The 21,905-nt window shown below is 53.9% G+C and overlaps 1 protein-coding gene across 11 annotated transcripts in view; it reads left to right on the top strand.

Moving 5' to 3' along the window:
* PDE9A (phosphodiesterase 9A) overlaps positions 1 to 21,905 on the top strand; it is a 120,662-nt gene that overhangs the window by 75,823 nt on the left and 22,934 nt on the right. For 9 of the 11 annotated variants that reach the window (XM_037831177.1, XM_037831166.1, XM_037831186.1 and 6 more), the window contains 5 exons: positions 2,791 to 2,845; positions 3,582 to 3,652; positions 10,238 to 10,322; positions 16,146 to 16,227; positions 18,239 to 18,313. In XM_037831177.1, coding sequence (XP_037687105.1) covers positions 2,791 to 2,845; positions 3,582 to 3,652; positions 10,238 to 10,322; positions 16,146 to 16,227; positions 18,239 to 18,313 — 368 coding nt within the window. Of the gene's footprint in view, positions 1 to 2,790; positions 2,846 to 3,581; positions 3,653 to 10,237; positions 10,323 to 11,257; positions 12,296 to 16,145; positions 16,228 to 18,238; positions 18,314 to 21,905 lie in introns of those variants that run through there. The other 2 variants (XM_037831230.1, XM_037831244.1) reach the window with 2 other exon arrangements.

Below are 21,905 nucleotides of genomic sequence, written 5' to 3'. Positions count from 1 at the left end.
ATAAATGTCAATTGTTTGATGGTCTTTTAAATTTATCTCAATACTCTGAGATCAACTCTTGAAGTTAATGAACAACACTTTTGCCAAAGGTTTCAGAATAAGTGATTTAAAACCCTTTAGCACACACCAGTGAAGCCTGTGAGAGCCTTGTGGATGGACTTGCTGTGTTTCCTTCCTGGCAGTCATGTCCCTCTCTGAAGGCTAGCATCATGGACAAGCCAGCTGCTCCATCAATGGCTCTAGCAAAGCATCCTAACTGACATTTTTACTCTTGTAGATACAAGAGCTATAGCAAAAGGTAGTTTTTCTTCTTCTCATCAAGTCATGGAATGGTAGAACTGGAGGGAAACTTGGGTGATCTGATTCTATCCTCTGTTTGGACAGGCTAATTTAGATTGAGTCATTCTTAAAATGTGTTTCTTTTATGAAATTAATATATGTTCATTATAGAAAATGTATAAGACATAGAGAAGCAAACATAAGAAAATAAAATTTGTACATAATCTTACAACCAAAAAATAAGCCTATTATTATCACAATCGACACTCCTGTATTAGTTTCCTGGGACTCCTGCAACAAATTACCACAAACCAAGGAGCTCAAAGCAATAGAAATGTATTTTCTCACAGTTTGGGGGGCTTAAAGTCCAAAAACAAGGTGCAGGTCACACTGCCTCTGAGACCTGCAGAGAAGACTCCTTCCTTGCCTCTTCCAGCTTCTGGTGGTTTCAGGCTGTCCACACTCCTTGGTTTCCGGCTGTCCTTGGCATCCATTGGCTTCTGGACATCCACACTCCTTGGTTCCAGCCATCCTTGGTGCTCCTTGGCTTCCAGCTGTTCTTGGCATTCGTTGGTTTCTGGCTGTCCTTGACGTTCATTGGTTTCCGGCTGTCCTTGGCATTCCTCGGCTTCTGGCCATCCTTGGCACTCCTTGGCTTCCAGCCGTCCTTGGCATTCATTGGTTTCTGGCTGTCCTTGATGTTCATTGGTTTCCAGCCATCCTTGGCACTCCTTGGCTTCCAGCCGTCCTTGGCATTCATTGGTTTCTGGCTGTCCTTGACATTCGTTGGTTTCTGGCCATCATTGGTTCTCCTTGGCTTCCGGATGTCCACACTCCTTGGCTTCCAGTTGTCCTTGGTGCTCCTTGGCTTCTGGACATCCTTGGTTCTCTTTGGCTTCCAGCCATCCTTGGTTGCTCCTTGGCTTCCAACCATCCTTGGCATTCCTTGGCTTCTGGCCATCCTTGGCATTCATTGGTTTCTGGCTGTCCTTGATGTTCACTGGTTTCCAGCCATCCTTGGCACTCCTTGGCTTCTGGCCGTCCTTGGTACTCCTTGGCTTCCAGCCATCCTTGGCATTCGTTGGTTTCTGGCCATCCTTGGCATCTTGGTTTCTGGCTGTCCTTGGGATTCCTTGGCTTCTGGACATCCTTGGTGCTCCTTGGTTTCTAGATGCATCACGCAGTATCTGCCTCTACCTTCATCTGGCTTTCTCCGTCTTTTGTCTCTGTCTCTGTGACTCTCCTGTTCTTATAAAGGCACCAGTCGTATGCAATTAAATGCCCACTCTACCCCAATATGGCCTCATCATAACTAATTACATCCACAATGACCTATTTACAAATAAGGTCGCATTCTGAGACAGTAGGGATTAGAGCTTCAATAGATGTTTTATGGGGGACAGAATTCAACCCATAACAGCTCCCAATATGTTTTCATAATAGGATCACACTGTATTATTGTTTTATAAACTAATTTTGTAACTTTAACAATAGACATGAATATTTTACAAGATATTATTTCTGGTAGCAGAATATGACTCCATAGTATGGATATATCTTTATTTATTTATCAAATCCCCATCTGATGGACATATAGTTTGTTACAGTTTTCACTATGCTACATAGCATTTTGATGAACAGCGTTTGTGTACATATGTGATTATTTCCTAGAAATGGAGATATTGGGTGAGTGGGTATAAACATTTTTGGTTTTTGAGCCCCATTGACATGTTGGATTAATAATATTTTTTTTTGTTCTGGTGGGTTAGTTTTGTTTGGTTTTGATTTTGTTTATATAGAGGATTAGGTGAAAAGTCAACATAGAAGATAGCATGAAGTCAGAACTCAACCTTGTGTAGGTTCCTAATGTTTCAGGGCATGACCTAATGTCCAGCTGGAGCTGAGAGGAAATCTCTCCCTTCCCCAAAGCATAGAATTGCTGAAAAGGACAGTGCTCCGTGAGCCTCTACTCCTTCCTCTGAGTCTCGCCCTGGTCAGGAAAACAGGCAGGTTGCATTTAGCATTGGACCTGAACCTTGTAAAACCAGCAACCCAGCCCAGTTTTATAGGTCATGCGGTGAAGGGGCAAACTTGCTCACCCAGTCAGCTTCCTCTCCTCAAGCAGCCATGAGAACACTGTGTGTTGCACTTGAGATATGACTTGGACTTGCTTTGTCACAGTAATTGCTCCAATAAATTGGACCCAGGCACCAAGTGAAAATGTCCTGCATTTAGAACCCCAGTTCTGCTTGCTCTTTATACTGGTGCTAACACTGGAAGGACCACAAGTCCTGCCACTCGGCCAAGAGACCATTGAGAGAGTGGGGGGGGGGGGGTCCCTGGAGCAGCCCAGGGGGAAGGGGAGTGGGAGGTGGGCAGGAAGCCCAGGGGGCCCTCTGGGCACCCCCAGGCAGCTCCCCAGGCTCAGCAGGGGTGCCCCGTCTCCACAGCGTGACGCTCGCAGCTCTCTTCCTTGCCTTTGTCTCATCTGTCTTTCTTTTTGATGTGCAGAGAGAGAAGAATTAATCCAGAACATGCTGACCCAGGTCGCCGAGCAGTTCTCCAGGTATGGTGTGTTTTAGACACCTAATATCAACAGACGTGCACTGTTTACTCTAATGGCCTTGCTCCGGGCCTGGCCGTGGCTGGCCGGCTCTGATGTATCACCTGCCAGGGGAAACTGCCTTTATCACAAGATCCTTTTGTTACTTCTGAAGCTTGGATGGGGTCTGGGAAACACCCCCTCACACCAAAAGCCACTTCAGGTGGACCCTTTCAGGATGAGGCTGGTGTCCCCAGGAACTTCCTCCCCTGGCCCCTCTGCGATCAGGACCATCTACAGGAACTGGCGCCATTTTAAAACCAAGCTTTCTCACTGGATTCCATGGAGATGGGCCTTCCTCTGCATTCTGCATTCTCTCGTCAACTCGGCAGGAAATATTTTCTGTTTCTGAGAGTAATTTCACCAAGGCATCTTACTCCCCCAGGGTAACTAAAATGGGAAAAAGGCAGGTGGGGAGGCCTCTGAAAGCTCAGGAATTGCTTAGCTGAATGGGTTGTTGCCTGAAGAGGGCACAGAAGTTCCCCAGAAAGTGACCTGTGCCCAGCGGGACAGAGTGCGGGAGCTGGACTTGCCCACACTGTGGCCGGAGAGCCTCCTCCTTCCCCAGGAGGCAGGAGGCCCGGCCTCACCACCCAGGCACATTGAATAAAACCACCCACCAGCATGGCGGAGCTGAACCAGCTTCAACTCTGAGAGTTTTGTCAGTTACACTTTGTCTTTTTTTTCTTTCCCTTCCTAGAGCATTTAAAATCAATGAACTGAAAGCTGAAGTCGCGAATCACTTGGCCGTGCTAGAGAAAAGAGTCGAATGTGAGTGGGGTTTTTGTGTCCTTTTTACTTATATGTTTTTTAAGCTCTTTCAAAATTAACTTCTTGGGACGGTGACAGAAGGAAGCAAGGCTGGAGGTAAGTGCGGCTGTCTTTGTGAAATGCTCAAAGATTACCTTTGACCGTTAACAAAGGCTGGAACAGGAACCAATCTAAGCGTTTTGTTTTTGCTTTAAAATAACACAAGCAAATGGCAAAGCCTTCCTTCATGCAAAATGAGAACTCAAAGCCTCCCCAAGCCTAGCTCCTCCCAGGAGAGGCACCTGGGTCAAATATCTCATATGAATTGCTTTTATACAAAAATGAGAGTAGAATCTGAACCCTGCCCCCCACTGTGTCCTCACAGCCATTTGGAATACGTCTCCTAAGTCGTCCCTCCACGTTTCCCATCACCACGAAAGGGAAGCAGACAAACAAGTAGTTAAGCAAAGAGAGTCCATTCAAGTCTTGGCGCAGTTGCCCAATAGCTAAAATTCTGGGAGGAAAACAGCCGTAAGTCACCCAGCCTTCCTGCCCGACCATGAAATCAGGCAGCCCTTGAATCCCACATGTCTCACGTTCCTGCGTTCGGGTTAACAACTCGACTACCCGGAAAGCAATTTGTAAATGTCAAGGCAAATGTGAGCGATTAAGGGGGACCATATTTATTAACTCAGGAGATGAGGGAAAAAAAAAATCCAAACGTGAGACCACTCAGGGTCACGGCATCACCAAAAGAAATCTCCGGCTGGTACATACCAGTATCTTCCACCGAACGTCCCTCTTCTTATCTTGTTTGAATGAGTTGTAATTTTTCAAGGAAAAAAAAAATCAGGATCGTGCAAAGACTGCTTCATATAAATAACTCGACACATGACTTCTGTAGTGATATTTACGCTTTTTGAAGGGATTTGACATTTTTTTTAATTCTTTGGGTCACCTGAGCTTTGTTCACCCCATTGATGACGAAGGCAGCTCCCAAAGGGGCTGAGGGATCTGCCCAAGTCTACCCATCAAGTCAGAAGAATTTAAGAAAATCCAGGTCAGTCCCTGGTGCCTGGCTGGTCCTCTCTCACTCCCTGCTGCCCTGCTCTTCTGTGACATGCCACCTCCCCAGGCCCCTGACTCCTGACTCCGGAGGGCCGGGCGCTCCACGGTGGCCCAGGGTGCAGGTTAGAAAAGAGGCTGCATCCACGGACCCTGCAGCTGCAAGCAGCAAACACCTAAAGGATTTGGGGTGACTCCCAGAATCACCTGGAGGCCTTGCAGAGAGGGCTCAGTTGCTATGCAACAGAAGTGATGCCCCAAATCCTGCACAGAGCTGGAGTCACCGTCTCTGAGCCCCAGGACACTGCATTAGCTCCGCCGGCATCTGTCACCCGGTACCCTGGCCCCCCGCACCCGACCCCCCACCCCTGTCACTGCTGTGACCACCAGGCTGCTTCTCCATGTCACTGCTACACACCCGAAGTCTGGATAGAACCAGGCCATGTGCCCACCCCCAGCCGCAGGGGAGCCAGGGAGCGTGCACGTGCCGTTTCCGTCTTGCATCGTGGGAGGTGAGCTCTGTTTCCATCAAGACTCACAGAGCAGGGAACCCTCCAAACGTGGGAAGAGTTCAACGACGGTCACTGGGTCGCTGCCGCTGCCAAGCCACCATGTGCATCGACAGGTGTGAAAAGTCGCATAATTGCCCCCTGGCATGCGAATGCCCGTGGACAGACAGAGGAGACTCCGCTTCTTGGAACCCTCCCCTGGAGCTGCCCGCGGCCCCCTCTCACCTCCGCTCTCAGCAGAGACGCCCGCTCCTGCCCCCACCCATCACACGTCACCTAAAATATAAACAGGTAAATCGAAGAGGCGGCAAGGAGCTTCCAGTCTTCTCTTACAGCGAAACACTGTAGCCTCGACACGGTCCATGATGGGCCTGTGCAGCTGCAGACGTCTGGCCGTGGAGGTAACTGTCTGGCCGAGCAGTGTCCGTATCTCACCTTCAGGTGTCTGCGCGGACCCAAGACCTCTACAGGGCGGCTCCCACGTGACCTTCTCCTCTCGGCTGTGCCAGCCCCCGGAATCCTCTGGAATCAGCTCCCTCCTCCTGTTTCCCACTGGGCCCTTGAGAGATGCACATGTATTACCTGGGAGATGGCTTCGCCTTCACCCGCTGGGCTCAGGCTCATTGCACAGATCAGAATCCCTGTGGGAACGGGATCGAGGGAGCTCGCCTCTCTAAGGGATCAGGGAGGGAGGAGGGAGGGGGCCAGGAGCCAAGGGGTGAGAGCTGGCCACAGTGCACCCACGGCCCCGAGTTGTGTGCCTTTCCCCATGGCCAGCTGCAACATCTCCGCCCGCCTCCCCCATCCCATAAACATGGCTGTGGAGGTTCCCGCATCCCGGGGGGCATCCCTCCTTCACCAAACTCCTCCCGGCTGTGGGTGCACCCCTTCCTGGTGCTTCCGGCTGACACTGACCATTCTCCAGCAGCATCTAAGAGAGCCCAGAGGAGACTGGTGTTCTCTCGGCCATGCCGAGCTCCATGGGGGAGACACCACAGAGAGAGCAGTGCCTTCACCTGGAGACGAGTAACCAGGAGCGTGCAGGACCCTGGCAGGGGAAAAGGGAACATGCTTTTGAGGAGGATCCTGCAGCTGCACCTCTGGGGCCAGCCTCTTGGGGAACTGCTCAGCTAGCCACCGAGAAGCTCAGTCCTGACCCTGTGCAGCAGCTGGAAGGAAGCTGGCCCAGGCCACCAGGCCACTGGGCTGGGGATGCAGCCAGGGACACGGCTCACAGGTGGCCGCCCTGGGCGTGCAGCCAGATGTGCACACTCACATAGGCACACACACGCATCCCCACGTGCACGCTCTGTAAACCCACCCAGGGCACGGGCATAGACACACACACACACACACAACTTAATCTGGTTCCCATGAGCTGTTACGAGCTGTTTCCTGCTTCTCAGGCTAAAGGAGGCAGCCAGCCAGCACTGGCCATCTTTACAACCACATCCCACTGCGTTTGTTTTAAATGGGTTTTCCTGCATACTCTTTGGCCATCTCAAATATATAGTCTTTTGAATCAAATTGAAATTTCTCCATTTCTCTAAACTGACTTTTAAAGCTTTTCTTCTTTTTCCTGTAAAATATTTTGCCTTCTTCCAGGAGACTGGCATTTCTCCTGGGTTAAAGACTGTTTCTTAAACAAAGAACACCCAGGTCCTCACCCCACTTCCTGCTGAGAGATTAGAACATCCCAGGGCTCTTGACTTGCTTCCTTCCTGGTTGGCTGATGGGGCTGCTGGACACGGTGGCAGCGGTTCCGGGCAACTGCAGCTGGGGCCCGGGGCAGCCCTGCTCCCGTCTCCTTGGCCTCTGGGCCCTGGGCTTGGACCGAAACCTAAACACAGCACAGGCCACGGCTCGAGCCAACCCCAAGTTTGACACTGGGTCATGCAGACAATCCAAAAGTCTTGATGCCGAAACCCGGCTTTGCGCCCCGTTCACTCAGGAAATGTGCCCCAGGGAGATCTCTAGTGAAGTTCTTGGAGGAAGCATGGAAACCTGGCTCTGGTCCTGTGTGTCTTTAAACAACTTTCACTCGCTCTGCAGCCAGAGGACGGCCTTGCCAGAGTCACAGCAGCCCGTTCCAGAGAGCACAGCAAGGCAGATGAAGAAGTGCGTAGAAAAGAGCTGCCTTTGTAGCCCGCTGGGGGCCTCTGCCCGCTGCGGCCCCTTCCACCCAAGCCAGCCTCTTCCTCTTAGAGAATGATTCCTGTAGCCGTTCCTTCAGGCCGGCCTGTGGCTTGCAGACACCCACGAAAATCCTTTCTAAAGACTGTCAAGAGATCAGCCGGGGCTTCAGCTGATGCTCACGCTGCAAGGATCATGCCCAAGGGTCCGTGCCTGGTGGGGAGCAGCCCTGAAGGGTGGCAAATGGGACAATCGCAGGCTGGACTCCAAGGCCTATGTCCATGTTGAGTGGGACTGGGGGCTCGGCTTTAGTGTGGGGTTCTTGGGCCCCCACCCACCTGCGTTTAAGTTGGAAGGTGGACAAGAGAGCCACATTGTAGAAACTTGCAGGCCTTTCAGCACTCTCTGGGCGGGACTTTGCATACCAGGCCCGGCCCCAGGACCTCTGGAACTCGAGGGGGCCACTGGCACGGCTCATCACGGGAGCTATGGAATTGTCTGGAAGGGAAGCCTGGTGTCCCAGGAAACAGGGCAGGAGCCCTGGAGCAGCCCGAATCTGGCAGGGACTGAGACTTGTGCACTTTTGCCAGCATCCTCCGCCCACCTTCCCTCCAGCTCTGCCTTCCATCGATTGATGCTCAGCATTTGCCATCTCATTACTGCCAGTTTCCTCGACAAACACTCTCTTCGTAAACTTAATTGCCATAGGTTCTGAGTCTGTGTGGTGCCTGTTTGTGATGTTGGACTGTGTGACCTAAAAGGCTTACTCTTAACATCACCCCAATAATTGGTCAGAGAAGATGATCTAAGTCAACTCCAGTAGCAACACGATCTAACATGGTGCACCCATCAAAAATCATGAGCCAGGAATGCGTTCAGGATTTATCAATAAGTGAAAAGGCAAGTTGTAAAACAGAATAGATTACACAAGCCCAATGTTGTCTCTTAAAATTAAGAATGAATGGATAGATGATTGATAGATTCCATAGATTGAATAGATAGATGATAGATCCATAGATAGATAGTGATAGACAGAGAATAGCCTGATAGGAAGATAATTTAGAATGCAAGGGGGATGCCCAGAAGGCTATGCACCAACGTATGTAACATCAAAAGGGTTGTTTCCTGGTAATAGGATTCTAGATATTTTTAAAACATTCTTCTTTGAGATACTCCATATTTTCTACATTTTCTACAATGATCATATATTATTTTGTATTCAGAAAAAATGATGTTTAAAACATAATATATATAACCATGGACGTATGACTGCAGGGCACAGCCACCCTGTTTGGAGTGTACACCGCACACCTGGCCTCTTCTCCAGATCTATTCACTTTCCAGAATTTTCTGCCTTTCGTGTGTCAACAAGATTGAGCCCCTTCCTGCTCTTGACGTTGAATCTACCATTTGCTCCCTTCGATGTCCCAGTGGGAAACCCCCAGACACCTCCACAGGGGCATCCCCATGGCAGGGAGCAGCCCAGGAGCCGCGGAGGGTGTCCCAGTTCATCTGCAAACCACAAAGCATGTGTGCCTTCCTCGGCACGCGGCGACTTCTGAAAGGGGCAAGAACACCAATGGCAGCTGTGCACACTCAGGGAGCAGTGAGTGAACCAAAACGTGGGCAATATCATGTCCCGGTGTGGAGGAGCAGGCGTCCGCCACGGGGACCCCCGCCGTCACAGCTCCATGCACCCGGGGCCCGTGTGTCCGGCCCCCTGCCCTGCCACTGTCCTGCCAGAGAGGGCAGAGAAGGTTCTGAACTTCACGTACACAGGCGCGGCGGCACAGAAGCAAGTCACGGGACCAGACCCGAATACTGGATCCCTCGTCACCGTGGGCAGGGTGCGGCCACGTGCCTGCACAGCCGCGTCCCTACGTGGCTGCAGACACCAGAAAGGCATAGAAACCGCAGCCTGGGAGGCTGCACCCGAGCGTCTCTGTGGACCCAGCTCCGGAGCTGGCTGCAGTACTTCAGGAGTAGGAGGAAGTTGCTGGAAGCAGTCAGAAGTCACCCAGTAGTTTTGTTTTCCCTTGAGAAGCGGCTTTCATTTATTTTTAGCGGTTATTCAGAGCCAACCTTGGTGAATGGGGAAGAGGGTGACATCGTGGGTTGTATCCTTTTGCATACAAACTGAGGCATGATTACAAAGAAACAAAACTAAACTTGTTTATGGTTAAAAGCCTTTCCAAAGTCACTTGCTTCATGGCAGTATTTCTGGGCTAAATGTACAAGGCAAAGGGCTCGAAGTTGAACCCTGTTTGCAGTATGAACTCCAGCTGGTTTTTTGATGACTTTTGAAGCCTGCTCTGCAGCAGGACCCCACAAATAACAACACCAGGTTCTGCTAACCCTCAACTTTGCCTGTTTCTCTCTCCTCTGTTTTCGGTGAACAGTTTCTCCTGGTTATCAGCTGCTCTGTGGGGAGACCTTTAAATGGAAAGCTTTTATCTTAATGAGACTAATCCTTGCTGGGAAGGCTTGCAGCTTGGGGCCCTCCACTGCATTTTAATGTGCAGTGGAACCCCAGTTTCCTCCTCTCCTTTTTTTGGGGGGTGGGCGGTGGGGGAAGGGAATAAAAGACTTCTTTGTCCCATGTCCTCTGCTGGCATTCAGGGATGTGGATAAAGAACACAGGTGCAAGAAACCAGGTGCAAGAGAGGATCTCTGGGAATGGCGTGGGGGGGGGGCTCCAGCCCTCTGGAAACTGCAGCGCAAGAGAAGTGGTTCCAGGGCGGATGCTGGAGTCAGATGCAGGAATCGGCTGTGGCCGAGCTGAGCGAGGGAGGCGAGGCCAGGGGGCGGGATGGGAGCCGAGGGCTGGCTGCCGGCGGCAGTTGGCAAAGGAGCCACACGTACACATGCTAATCACCCCCGTGTCCCTCTCTGTTGCCAGTGGAAGGCCTGAAGGTGGTAGAGATTGAGAAATGCAAGAGTGACATTAAAAAGATAAGGGAGGAGCTGGTGGCCAGAAGCAGCAGGTAAGGCCTGGGTGGGGCCAGGTGCGCAGGCGGCTGGGGGAGGGGCTGGCGTGGCGTTGGCGCAATTCGGCTTGGCGCTGGCTCATGTGGGCGCCCTGATCCACTGAGACGTGCATTTCGGTTCGGTGTTTGGAGTCAGAGCGTATGGCAGGCTGAGGCTGGGAAAATGGCTTCCTATAAAAGAGGGGGATCCTCCTGCAAATGAGAGCCCCCGTCCTGCCTGAAAGCAGTTGCCATCGATGTTTGAAGGAAGGGAAAAAGAGGACAGAGGCGTCTGGCTTAAAGGGGATGAGTGTCCCGTGAGCTCCCATGTGGATCCCCTCCATTCCCCCCTCAAAGTAGCAGGTTAAACAGAAATCCCACTTCAGTGGACCACGGGTCCCTACCCAGAACTCGCGGGGAGCCGGTGGGAGGGGCTCGAGCTTCCAGAATGAATGAGAAAGTGCCCCAGGCCTCACTGCGCCCCGGGGAAAGTCGGGGTTCCATGCCTCAGGTGGTCACAACACACATGGGAAAAGCTGTCTGCATGAAGCCCTGCGGGCCGAGGCTGAAATGCACACAAATAACCAGATGATGGTGGCCACGGCGACAGTGACGACGACGACGACAGCACATACGTTGAGCACGTGCTGTGTGCAGGGCGAGGCCGAGCCCTCCACCGGGGCCGCCTCCCACCTGCTTGCACCCTGGTTCCCTCTTCACACCCGTGGCTGCGCAGCCACGAGACCAAGCGGGCACAGCGCAGCGCCTCGCCCCATAGAATGGAACCACGGGGTTCCCCACCGGCCTGTGAAGCCCCCTTGGCACCCCCAGGGATTTCACGGCAGCTAATGACCACAGGAACGGCCCAGAGAAAATGTACTTAACTGTCAGAGGGTCACTTATATTGAATATCGTGTTCCTGATTTTCCATCGTGGATGGTGCATGTGCTTAGGGAGCTGTGGCAGCCTGGAAGGGTCAGCATGGGCAGGAGGCTGCCAGGGACGCCCAGGTCAGGCTGGACCACGTGCAGTCCACAGGCGCTGGCGTGGAGGAAGAGTGACCTGGTGTGGTTGGTGAGTCTTACGTGGCCACATTTGTGTCACGCTTATTTGTCAGCTGACTTGAATTTGGGGATGTCCCTCATATGGCTGTCCCAGGAGCCCCAGAGTTGCCTGGAGCAGCCACACCGTGGGGCCCAGGAGGTGGGGCCATGGGGCGGCAGCCACGAGGATGCCCGGACCCCTGGGTCTTTGGCTCATGGCACTCCTCGGCCTCAGAGTCCTTGGCCTCACAGCGATGCAACTCTGGGCACGGGGCTTGGCCAGGCCCCTGCTGCTCCTTCAGCTCCAGCTACCGAGCACCAGACCTCCATCCTCACAGGCAGCCCCCAGGCTGAGAGAGAAACCCAACAGGCCAGGCCCAGCCCCTCCTGCACCAGCCACTCCCGGCCTCCTGACCAGCCTTGCCCAGCCACCCGGGCCAGGTGCATGGTCAAAGGCGGCAGCCTGGGTGGGGCACGTCAGGGCCACGTCCCCTCTGTCCAGGGCCAGGTGCAAGCAGCTGCCCTCAGGTGGGCTCGGGAGGTGGCACTTCTGGTATTCCCAGCTTCACACGGCAGCCCTGGGGGAGAAAGAGCTTCAACAGTTGGGTTCTACTCGTCAGCCGCACACCAAGGACCCCTGAACAGTGGCATCTTCCAGAGTTGGCAGGGCCCCCACTCACAGCATATGTCTCTGGGGCCCCTGGCCGCCTTTATCAGCCCCCGTGGGTGCCGCCTTCACCCGTAAGTGCACACTGAGCCCCTGGAGCCTGCGCACGTGCTGCAGGTGTCCCCAGACTGCCACCTCCCGTCCCTCCTCCACTTCCTAATCCTGCAGCCTGCCGGACCCTGCGGCGACCCTCGCCGGGGCCTCCTTCAGCAGTGCCCAGCTGCCTTCTCCAACCCCCACACCCCCACTTCTGGCGGAAAACGAGGCGACACCAGGGAAGAACCGGGTTTCTCGTGGTGGGTTTGGACCGTGCCAGCCACGTTGCGGAGGAAAGAATAAAAGCTTGTCTAAGTCTGTGTTCAAGATCTGGACAGCCGTTCCAGCGTGAAGGAGTTTTTACTTCGGGGCCCCCCCCTCGGCCCTGTTAACTTGCGGGGCCTCGGCGGGGGCGTGGCGTGGGGAGGGTGTTCTGGATGACGGTGAGCGGCGGGTTCACTGTCCTCCGCCAGGCAGCGCCTTCGGGAGCTGTGGCTGGGGAGGCCGAGGAGATAAAGGGGTGTTGCGTGGCTAAGTGAATCCAAATCCTTGAGAAAACAAGGCTGCTGGGGTTTTACCGCGAGGACATTCCAGGAAGGGCAGCAGCACGTTTCACCGGCCAAGCATTCCTTCCCCTTTGTCCACGATCCCGCAGCGACTTCCTGGGAATGTCGCAGCAGCGAATGTCCTTCCGGCGCATCCCGGTCTTGCCCACCAGCACGGACACTGTCAGACCCCCACAGGGCGGTGGGGCGGGCATGTTTCGGGGGGCAGTGGAGGAAGCAGACCCGAGCAGAGGGGCCGGAACCCGGCTGCCGGGGAAACGGAGGCTGCGCTGGGGCTCCTTCAAGTGACAAAATGCTCTTCCACGCCCCCACCAAGAAACGCATTTCCCGAGATTCTCGCCACGTGGACTTCACAGCGATCCTCATGGTCAGAGCTGGCGACTGGAACTGCGGGCAGACGCAGCGCGGGCTAAAAGGCTCAAACGTTGCTTACACACGCAGGGAAAATCCGGGGTCCTGGGCTCCGTTCAAACCCTCAGCCACAGAAGCCGACCCCCGCCAGCAGCCCCACGCCCATTTCCCATTTAAAATTAAATTCAGAAGAGGGAACATTAGGCTGCTTGGGATACAGACCCCGTCTGTCTTTGCTGATGGTGGGTTTCCATTCAGGAGGAGTGTGGAGTCCTGGAACCAGGTGTGTTCAGACACCTCCACCTGCACCGCTGGGAGAGGGGCGCACGGAGCAGGATTTGCAGTGGGGAGCAGCCGCGGGGGGTGTGGAGGAGAGCAAGGCTGCCGGCAGCAGCGCGCCCAGCCTGTACCCCCACAAGTGGCTATGGAGCTGGAAGCGGAAACACCCCCCTCACCCACACCCCAGGAGGTCCCAGCCAGTGGGGCTGGAGGGATCGGGGCTCAGGTCCCCAAACACCTGAGGAGTCAGACGGCACCTCCTGGGTTAGGTTTCTCTTGGTTTCTCCCCCAAGAAGCAAGAGGCCCCGTTGCCTGCTCATATTTAGGGCAGGAGTCAGGCCTCCTTGGGGCTGTGGTGTCCTCCAGCACGGTGCCGGCTCAGAGGGGAGGGTGCTGGGTGCTGGGTTACCCAGGGCTGCAGGAGCATGGGACCGCCGCTCCTCCGCTTTCAACCCAAACAAACCCCCTGACCACCGGACCCAGCCCCAGGGGAGGGCGGGAGCCCAGGAGATGAAAGCAGAAACGAGCTCGGAATAGAATGCAAGGGAAGGCCCCTGGGACTGGCTGTTAGCGTGGAGGATGCTGGTTCCCATGGCAATCGGGGCGCAGCGGGGGCAGGCGGGCGCAGGCCTTCGCCCCCGTCCCCAGGCTCCCGGCAGACGCCCTGTCGGCCTGCAGTGCAGGGGCCTGGAGAGCGAGGATCTGCAGCACGGGGGTCTGCAGCGCTGGGCATTGCAGCACGGGGGTTTGCGGAAAACAGCTGGATCCCAGAGTTGAAACCGTCTTGCTTGGGACAAGCTCCCACTTCCCTCCTTGGACATGCAGGAGACTCACACAGACAATGTGTGTAAATGTTTATGCAGAACAGGCCAACAGCAAAACAGAAAGACTGATAAAGCTGCATCTCCTTACCTGCACAGACCCAGTCCACAGCTGCTCAGACTTGTGTAAATGGGATTTCTCGTTTACAGGGGTGATGACAGAGGCCATTTTATTGGTACATCTTATTGGTTCACTTTTTAAATTTTGTTATTCTCTTGCTAAGTTTATGTTAAAATCTCCCTCTACATGTCAAACAGACTGATGATTTCTGCAAACACAGAGCTGGGGGGAGGAACATGCCAAAAAATGAACACTGAAAGTTCAGTTTTCAAACAAGAGATAGATTTATTATTCTGAGTTTGAAAGTTAGTGTGTGCTCATTGTAAAATTTCCAGAGTATACTGAGAAGGCAGGGGAGGGGAGAGATTGCCATTGATAACAGCAATGAAGTCCCAGTTTAAATCTGCAGACAGAGCCTTCCAGATATTTTTCTAGGTGTAACACTTCTATTTTGGGGGGCAAACCCTTAAAAAATAATGTTTTGTCATCCTTTTTCGCTTACTACATTGAAAACAATAAGGAGATTAAATTTAACTAACGTACAGCTCATAGATTTTTTTAGAAGGCCATAATCCCACCAAATGGGTTATTTTTTCCCTCATAGCTTGCTTTTTTTTTCTTTTTGCATTCTCTCACAGTTCTAGTTCAACACTAGAACACAGTATATTTAGCATTTTTAATTTCCTTTTTTTGCCTAAAATCCCCTTATTTTACATAGTTGTGATAATTATCTTGACCACATCACAGTCCATCATGTTGGCATTCCGTAATGGTTTAAACCTTTCCCTATTTGGGGGCATTTAGGTGACTTCTGGTTCAGTCTTGTGTTTTTGTAACAACAAATAATGCTGCGATGGTGTCTTTGTGCAGAGCTTTTGGCCTGTATTTAATTCCTAAGATAAATTCCAGAGTAGACATAGAGGCTTCAAGGCTGTGAAGCTCTTTATGGCTCTTGCTGTGGAGTATTAAATTGCTCTCCCAAAAGATGATGCTTTAATTACAAACATGTGACCCGTTGTGTTGGACACGCTGCCGGGTCCCCTCCATCAGCCCGGCGCCCTCCTCGCCAGCCAGGTGTGGACGCGCCGGCCGTGCCCTGCCTTCCGTCGGAGCGCAGGAGCGGGCTCCCTTCCCGGCAAGCAGGGGTCCGCGGATGGTCCCAGATCCGCCTTCTGCTGGGGGTGGTACACGGACCAAAGGAGCAGCTGGACCCCCACGCAGCCGACCACCCAGCCATGCAGGCTTACCTGGCTTGTCGGTTCCGTCCTGCGTGATACTGTGTGGCAGAAAGGCAGGGAGGAAAGCGGGGTCTGACAGGAGGGCCGTCCAGCAGCCCAGAGCCCGGCCTGGGGTTGGGTCCGCAACGGCCGGTGCAGCCACACGTGGGAAACACCGAGGCGCTGGCTTCTCTGTGAAGTGCACCCTGAGAAGCAGCCCTGAGCGAGCTCTGATACGTCCCGTGAAAAAAGAAAGCTGTAACCCAGTATATTCAGTACAATTCCATCTCCGCTTAACAATTAAAAGGGCTATCCATGTGTGGGTCTATATGCCCAGGAATGTTCCAGAAGTTACCTCCAGGCTGTGGGACTTAGGGGAAAGAAGTGGGTGAAGTGGGGAGTTATTGTTTTTGTTTTGTTTTGTTTTTTAAATTTATCTACTTCTGTGTTATTTGAATTTTTTAGAACAAGAGTGTTTTACTTGTGACATTAAAAAGGGATTTGTAGAAGGTTATCTAAAAAGGCGAATAACCCTCTTCCAGCTGCCTGGCTTTTTCCACTGCTGACACACCAGGCAGGGCCACAGGGGTTAAGCGCTTTATCACTTCTTCTCCTACAAAAAAAAAAGGGTCAGCGGTGGTTCATAGGGTTTTTTATTCAGTTCTGTTTTGATTTTGGTTTTTGGTTTGTTTGCTTTGCTTATTTGTTTCTGCTCGAATCAGTTTCCCACAGTTGACCGAGGGGCAAATTTCAAGACAGAAGCAGCAAGGCCAGAACTAACCTTTCCTTTTTCTCTTTAGGACCAACTGTCCCTGTAAGTATAGTTTTCTGGACAGCAACAAGAAGCTGACTCCCCGACGTGATGTCCCAGCCTATCCCAAGGTGAGACTGAAATGCAGGTTCTGAAGAAATACGCATGTTTGTCTGCAGCCTTGGTGTCCCTGTTCACAGAACAGCTCCCACCACCCCTGGGCCGACCCTCTCGCGGTTCTTAGGCAGAATATTTTTTCTCTTTGACATTTGTTTAGCCACAGCAATCCCAGACCACGCTTTCCTTTGCAAGAAGGCGATAGCGCCTTGCAGCTCCCGGCCCCAGCCCCACTGCCGACTTGCTAAATAGATTGTACACTCAAATGTTATTTTAAATAATTTTAATCTGTAAGTAATTTTTTTAAAACCCACTTCATTGGTGCCCCTCTCCCTGCCCTGAACATAGTTATTATGAAATGTTGCTGTTTGTTGTAAAAGACTTCGCAACTTTAAGAGAACCTGGGAGCATTTTAAAACAGCGGTGCCCTGGGAGTGGAGGGGGAAGGTTTATTTCCAAACAACTATGAAAAAGCAGCCTGGCGACTGGCTCACCTCAGCCCCGGCTGGTGAGTGCACTATCCTGGCCGGGTGGCTTCTGGGGTCCTCCCCAGGGAAGGCCGGGCTCGATGCTCACACCCCGGGAAGTTCCGGTCCTGCAGATGCCGAAAGCCTGGGCTGGGAACAAGGAGATTCTCCCTGGACTTTCCGTCCCAGCGGGGGCAAAGAGCCCGCCAGGCCTCCCTGTCAGTGCCCAGTGCCTGCTAGCTGGTGATTTTCCCCGCTGGGTTCTGGACAAAGTGCTAAATATTATCTGTAGTTTTTAGATAGAGATGAGTACTTTTTTCCATAGGAAAAGGCCCAGATCTCTCACGAGGACAGCCTGGGTCCCAAATCCAGGTGTCAGTCCTCCATATCAATTCTTTTTTTAACAAACAAACAAAAAGCCTCAGGAGAAGCCTATGTTGAAGCCCGTCTTGGTTTCCCGGCTGCTAAGACAAAACCGCAGAACGGGTTGGCTGAGCAAGAGGAGTTCATCGGCCCTGGTTTCAGGGGCTGGAGGGCCGTCCTCTTCCCGGCTGGCAGCCTCCTGGCTGGTGGCGATCCTCGGGGTCCGTCACGTGGCGCACATGGTGCACCGCTCCCCATGGCTTCCTCTTCCCGCTTTCAATTTCCTTTGCTTCTAGGGACTTCACCCTATTGGTCCCACACACCCCCATTCAGCCTGGACACACCTTGGTCCTCGTTACAAATGGGTTCAGGCCCCAGGACCAGGGGTGGGACCTGAATATGCCTTTCATGGGGGGCAGGATTCAGGCCCCCACATTCCCGAACACTGTTACTGTCTTATGTCTAAATTCTCAGCCTCCCTATGACTGTCTACCCTAAATTCCAGAGTTCCACCAAGCCAGTCCCCATGAGCAAGCTGTGCCGATTTAGCTCCCCGCTAAAGCCAGGGGCAGCGTGCCAACAAGAAAATGCAAAGGAGCTTGGGGGCCGGTGCTTTAATTTATGCCAAGTGGGTTCTTCACCCTTGAATTTGCTTTATTGTGTCCGTGAAGCTCAGGTTTGCTGAGAGATAGTTTAACGCAGCGCAGGCCATCCCTTTCTGGTGCAGAGCTCCGTGGATCTGGCCGCCTCGTGTAGTCACGTGAGCTCCATCTCAGGACAGAGGCATCTCCATCGCCCCGAAAAGCTCCCCCACGCCCCGCGCTGTCAGCCCTCCTCTTTCTCCCAGCCCCTGGCACCCGCTGATGGGATTCCTGCCCCTTTCGGGCTGCCGTCTCCTGAGTTCCTGTAGGTTGAGGACTTTGAGTCTGTATGCAGGCACTTTAGGAAGGGAAATTAGGAGAAAGTGGAGAAAACACCCACCAAACCCTCCGCGGTTACAGCCTTTGTCTCCGTCGGTCCCCGGCCCCAGGCCCGCCCGTAACCCCACATCCCCGCCCCTCCTGGTAACCCCACACCCCAGTCCCCCCTGGTAACCGCACTCTCCCGCCCCTCCTGGTAACCCCACACCCCCGTCCCTCCTGGTAACCCCACACCCCCGCCCCTCCTGGTAACCCCACACCCCCGCCCCTCCTAGTACCTGCTCTCCTCGGAGACCATTGAAGCCCTGCGGAAGCCCACCTTCGACGTCTGGCTCTGGGAACCCAACGAGGTGAGTGCAGGACGCTTCTCCAGCCTCCGGCTTTGTCGTCAGGGCCGGCCCCGAGCCTGCCGGGAAGCAGCTCGGGATCCCCGGGCCTGCTGGTGAGTGGCAAGCTTGCTCTCGGCCAAGGCGACCCCTCGTCCTTCCTCCTCTGGGCTTTGTCCTTCCTGTCCTTTTCTAGAAATAACTTGATTCTCCAGCTTGCAGTTCAGACTTCCAGTGGAGGGTTGGGGAGGGCCCGGAGGCAGAACTCAGGGAGGGGGGCTTCAGGGACAGGGGAGAAGCCGTTCAGTGCAGGGATCCTCAGAGGACACTGTCTGAGCTCCCCAGGCTCAGCTGTCGATTCTGCCAGCACTGGGTCCCGCCGCCGCCGGCCGAGGAGGCACCCCGATGCTTCAGAGCAGACGATTTCCAGGCAAGGGGCTTCAGTTGGAATGTTCTGCTGGGAGAAAGTGGTCAACAGTAACAAGAGGCAGCAGCTGAGTCAATAGGATTATAGGATTAAGCATGCGTGGAAGTCCAGGGAATTGTGGGTCACTTTTTGGAGCAAGATTTAAAAATTTCCCTTTTGCTGTGGAAACACAAAAATGGAGATTTTGTTTGTTTAGGCAACTTATCTAATAATATCAGTTATACCCCTTTCTTTCCAAACCCCAAGGAAACAAAATGACCCCCTCCCCCCACTGCATCATGGACAGCAGGCCTAGCTATTGTCAGCCCATCAAAACCCAAGGCCTCCTTCCAGCTCTTCCATCACGCGGAAGCACAGGGGGCTGCCCCCGAGCCAGCTCACCCACCCTCTCTGGCAACTTCGGCAAAAGTGAGGTCTCGCAGATCGCAGAAAGTAGGGCTTCTGTGCCCTGGCAAGCAGCATCTTTCCAGATTTCTCCCTCACGATGCAAAGCCAGGAAGCTGCCTGCCAGCGCCTGCAGGGATGGAGCCTCTTAAACAGACTGCTTTTAGGGTTGTGGTCCCCTCAGTCCAAGAAAAGCTTTGGCAGTCCTTGCCAGAGAAGCACTGACCCCATCTCCCCTCCCTACCCCGGCTCACCCTGACCACAGCAGCACGGTGCCCATGTCCAGTCAATAGGACTAGAGCAAAACTGGAACCGGAAGACATATTTGCCTTGAAACACCCAACCATCCCAGCTCTGGGATGCAGGCTGGGGCCTGGATGTCACAGGGAAGGAGATATTTTACATGTGCAGCCACCACCTGCTGCAGGGCCGCGATTATGGTGGACGGAGGTGGACAGCAGCATGGGCAGAAGGAACGGGGTCAGGTCTTCCAGAAGGATTTGAACCGTTAACCGTTTGTTCTGGTTTACAGAATGCAAAATACTAGAAATGAATTGGCTTTCATAAAGGGGGTTCATTTGGTTACAAAGTTACAGTCTGAAAACCATGAAGTGTCCAAGCTAAGGCATCAACAGTAGTGTACCTTCATGGAGAAAGGCCGATGGCATCCAGAAAACCTCTGTTAGCTGGGAAGGCACATGGCTGGCGTCTGCTTGCTCCCAGGTTGTGTTTCAAAATGGTGTTCTCCAAAATGTTGCTCTTGGGGCGTTTTGTCCTCTCTTAGCTGCAGCTCCTCTTCAAAATGTCACTCTCAGTTGCTCTCCAAGATGTCACTCACAGCTGCTCTGCGTCTGGGCCTGTGTAGCTCTTTTTAAAGTACTCCAGTGATCAGTAAAGACCCACCCTGAATGGGTGAGGCAACACCTCCGTGGAAATAATCCAATGAAAGTTCTTGCCCACTGTTGATTGAGTCACATCTCCATGGAAACACTGAACCAATAGGTTCCAACCTAATCAACACTAATACGTCTGCCCCCACAAGACTGCATCAAAGAACTTAGTGTTTGGGGGACAGAATACATCCAAACCAGCACACCGTTTGTCTTCAGCAGCTCCCAGTGGACAATGGCCTGAGGCCTGGTGGGGTAGGTCCCAGGACAGCTCATCACGAGCAGACGGGGTCCAGCAGGTGGGCAGGAGCTCCACTGGTCTGACAAAAGCACACTCCCCGAAGCCGTGTGGCCTCGGCCAGCTGGGAGCGAGGCAGACCTGGGGCTTCAGAGGACAGGACCCTTCCGGGATGGGAGCATTCTGCACACAGGGCCACTCACGGCCAGAGGGGAGCTGGAGGTTGGAGGAATCAGTGTCTGGATTAGAAAGGCCGCTCTCCTACATCCTCCCATCTGCAGTGCATCCTCACTCACAGAGAGAAAACGAGGGTGTGGCAGCCAGCTTCCTGCACAAACTTCAGCCTCCATGTGGTCACCTGCCCAGACCATGGGCTCCCCCCCCAGAGGTCTCAGTAGCACCTGGGGAGAGCAGGGAGAGGGTCCGGGGCTCCCAAAAAGATACTTACCTGCCTGTGGGTGGTAAACCAGAGAACACAGAGACAGGAGCTCTGGCCTCTGGCAAATCTGGGGCTGCTGTGAGTTTTGGACAATGCTGAGGTGAAGAACTACAGGTGCACACCTGAACTAACCCTCACTTCAATGGCCCCCTCCCCACAAATAACGCACCTCGCACTCGGAGAGTGTCAGCACCTCCGGCGGTGGTGTCGCCTCACCTTCTGCCCAGAGTCCCGTCACGACCCAGAGTGAGGAGACCACCGCCATGCTGCTGCCTGCCCCCCCAACACTGACGGTCGGGGCCTCTTCGCTCGGCTCCCCGAAGGTTGCAGGGGCCGCCCTCTTCTCCTCCAGACCCTCCATGCTCGGGAGCAGCCGCCCTCCGAGCCCCCCAGAGCTGCTGGCTCACCCCCGCCCGGAGCTGCAGACGCAGGAGCAGATGCCTCACTCCAGAGCCCCCGCTGAGCCGCAGACGCGACCCCGATGGCTTTGCCTGGCGCTCCCTGGCCTCCTGACTCCGCTCTCACGGCGCACGGTTCAGCTGGTGGGGGTCGCCTTAAGGGGCATGGGGGCTGGCGGGAGTGAGGGGGGCAAAGGGTTCGACTGCACCCCTCCCGTCCTGAGGACCAGCACCCGGGACAGCAGGCAGAGCAGCCACTCTGGCAGGACTGGGGGGCCCGGGCAGCAGCTGACCAGCGGCCTGGGGAGCCGACCCAGGAGCCAGCCCTGCTGGCCCCACACCAGGGCCTTGGGCTCCTACCACCCGGGAGGGGTCCTTGGGGGCCTCCACATCCAACATCTGCTGCCCGCAGACATTATTTGAAATGCGCATGCACTGTCCCCTGGAGGGAGGCGAGCGCATGGCGAGAGCATGCGTTAAGGACATGTCACACCTTAAGTGGCAAACGCTCAAGTATGGCTTTATGGGTTGAACTGTGTCCCCTGAAAAGACGTGTCAAGTCCCACTAACGTGACCTCATTTTGAGGGAGGGTCTCCAACGATGAAGCCAAACTGGACTGGGGAGAGCCCTAAATCCAACACGATGGCGTCCTTATAAGGAGACAGACATTTGGACGCATGAAGACGGAGGCAAGGACTGAGGGATGCTTCTAGAAGCCAAGCACCAAGGATGACCGGCAGCCTCGGGAGCCGGAAGGGGCCAAGACAGAGACCCCCGCAGTGTCCGGGGAGCCCAGCCCAGCCGACACCCGGAGTTCCTGCGAGAGAGTCGGTGTCCAT

This window comes from Choloepus didactylus, chromosome 1, assembly GCF_015220235.1.
Source record: "Choloepus didactylus isolate mChoDid1 chromosome 1, mChoDid1.pri, whole genome shotgun sequence".
Taxonomy (NCBI): Eukaryota; Metazoa; Chordata; class Mammalia; order Pilosa; family Megalonychidae; genus Choloepus; species Choloepus didactylus.
This window is presented reverse-complemented; position numbering and strand designations above follow the sequence as displayed.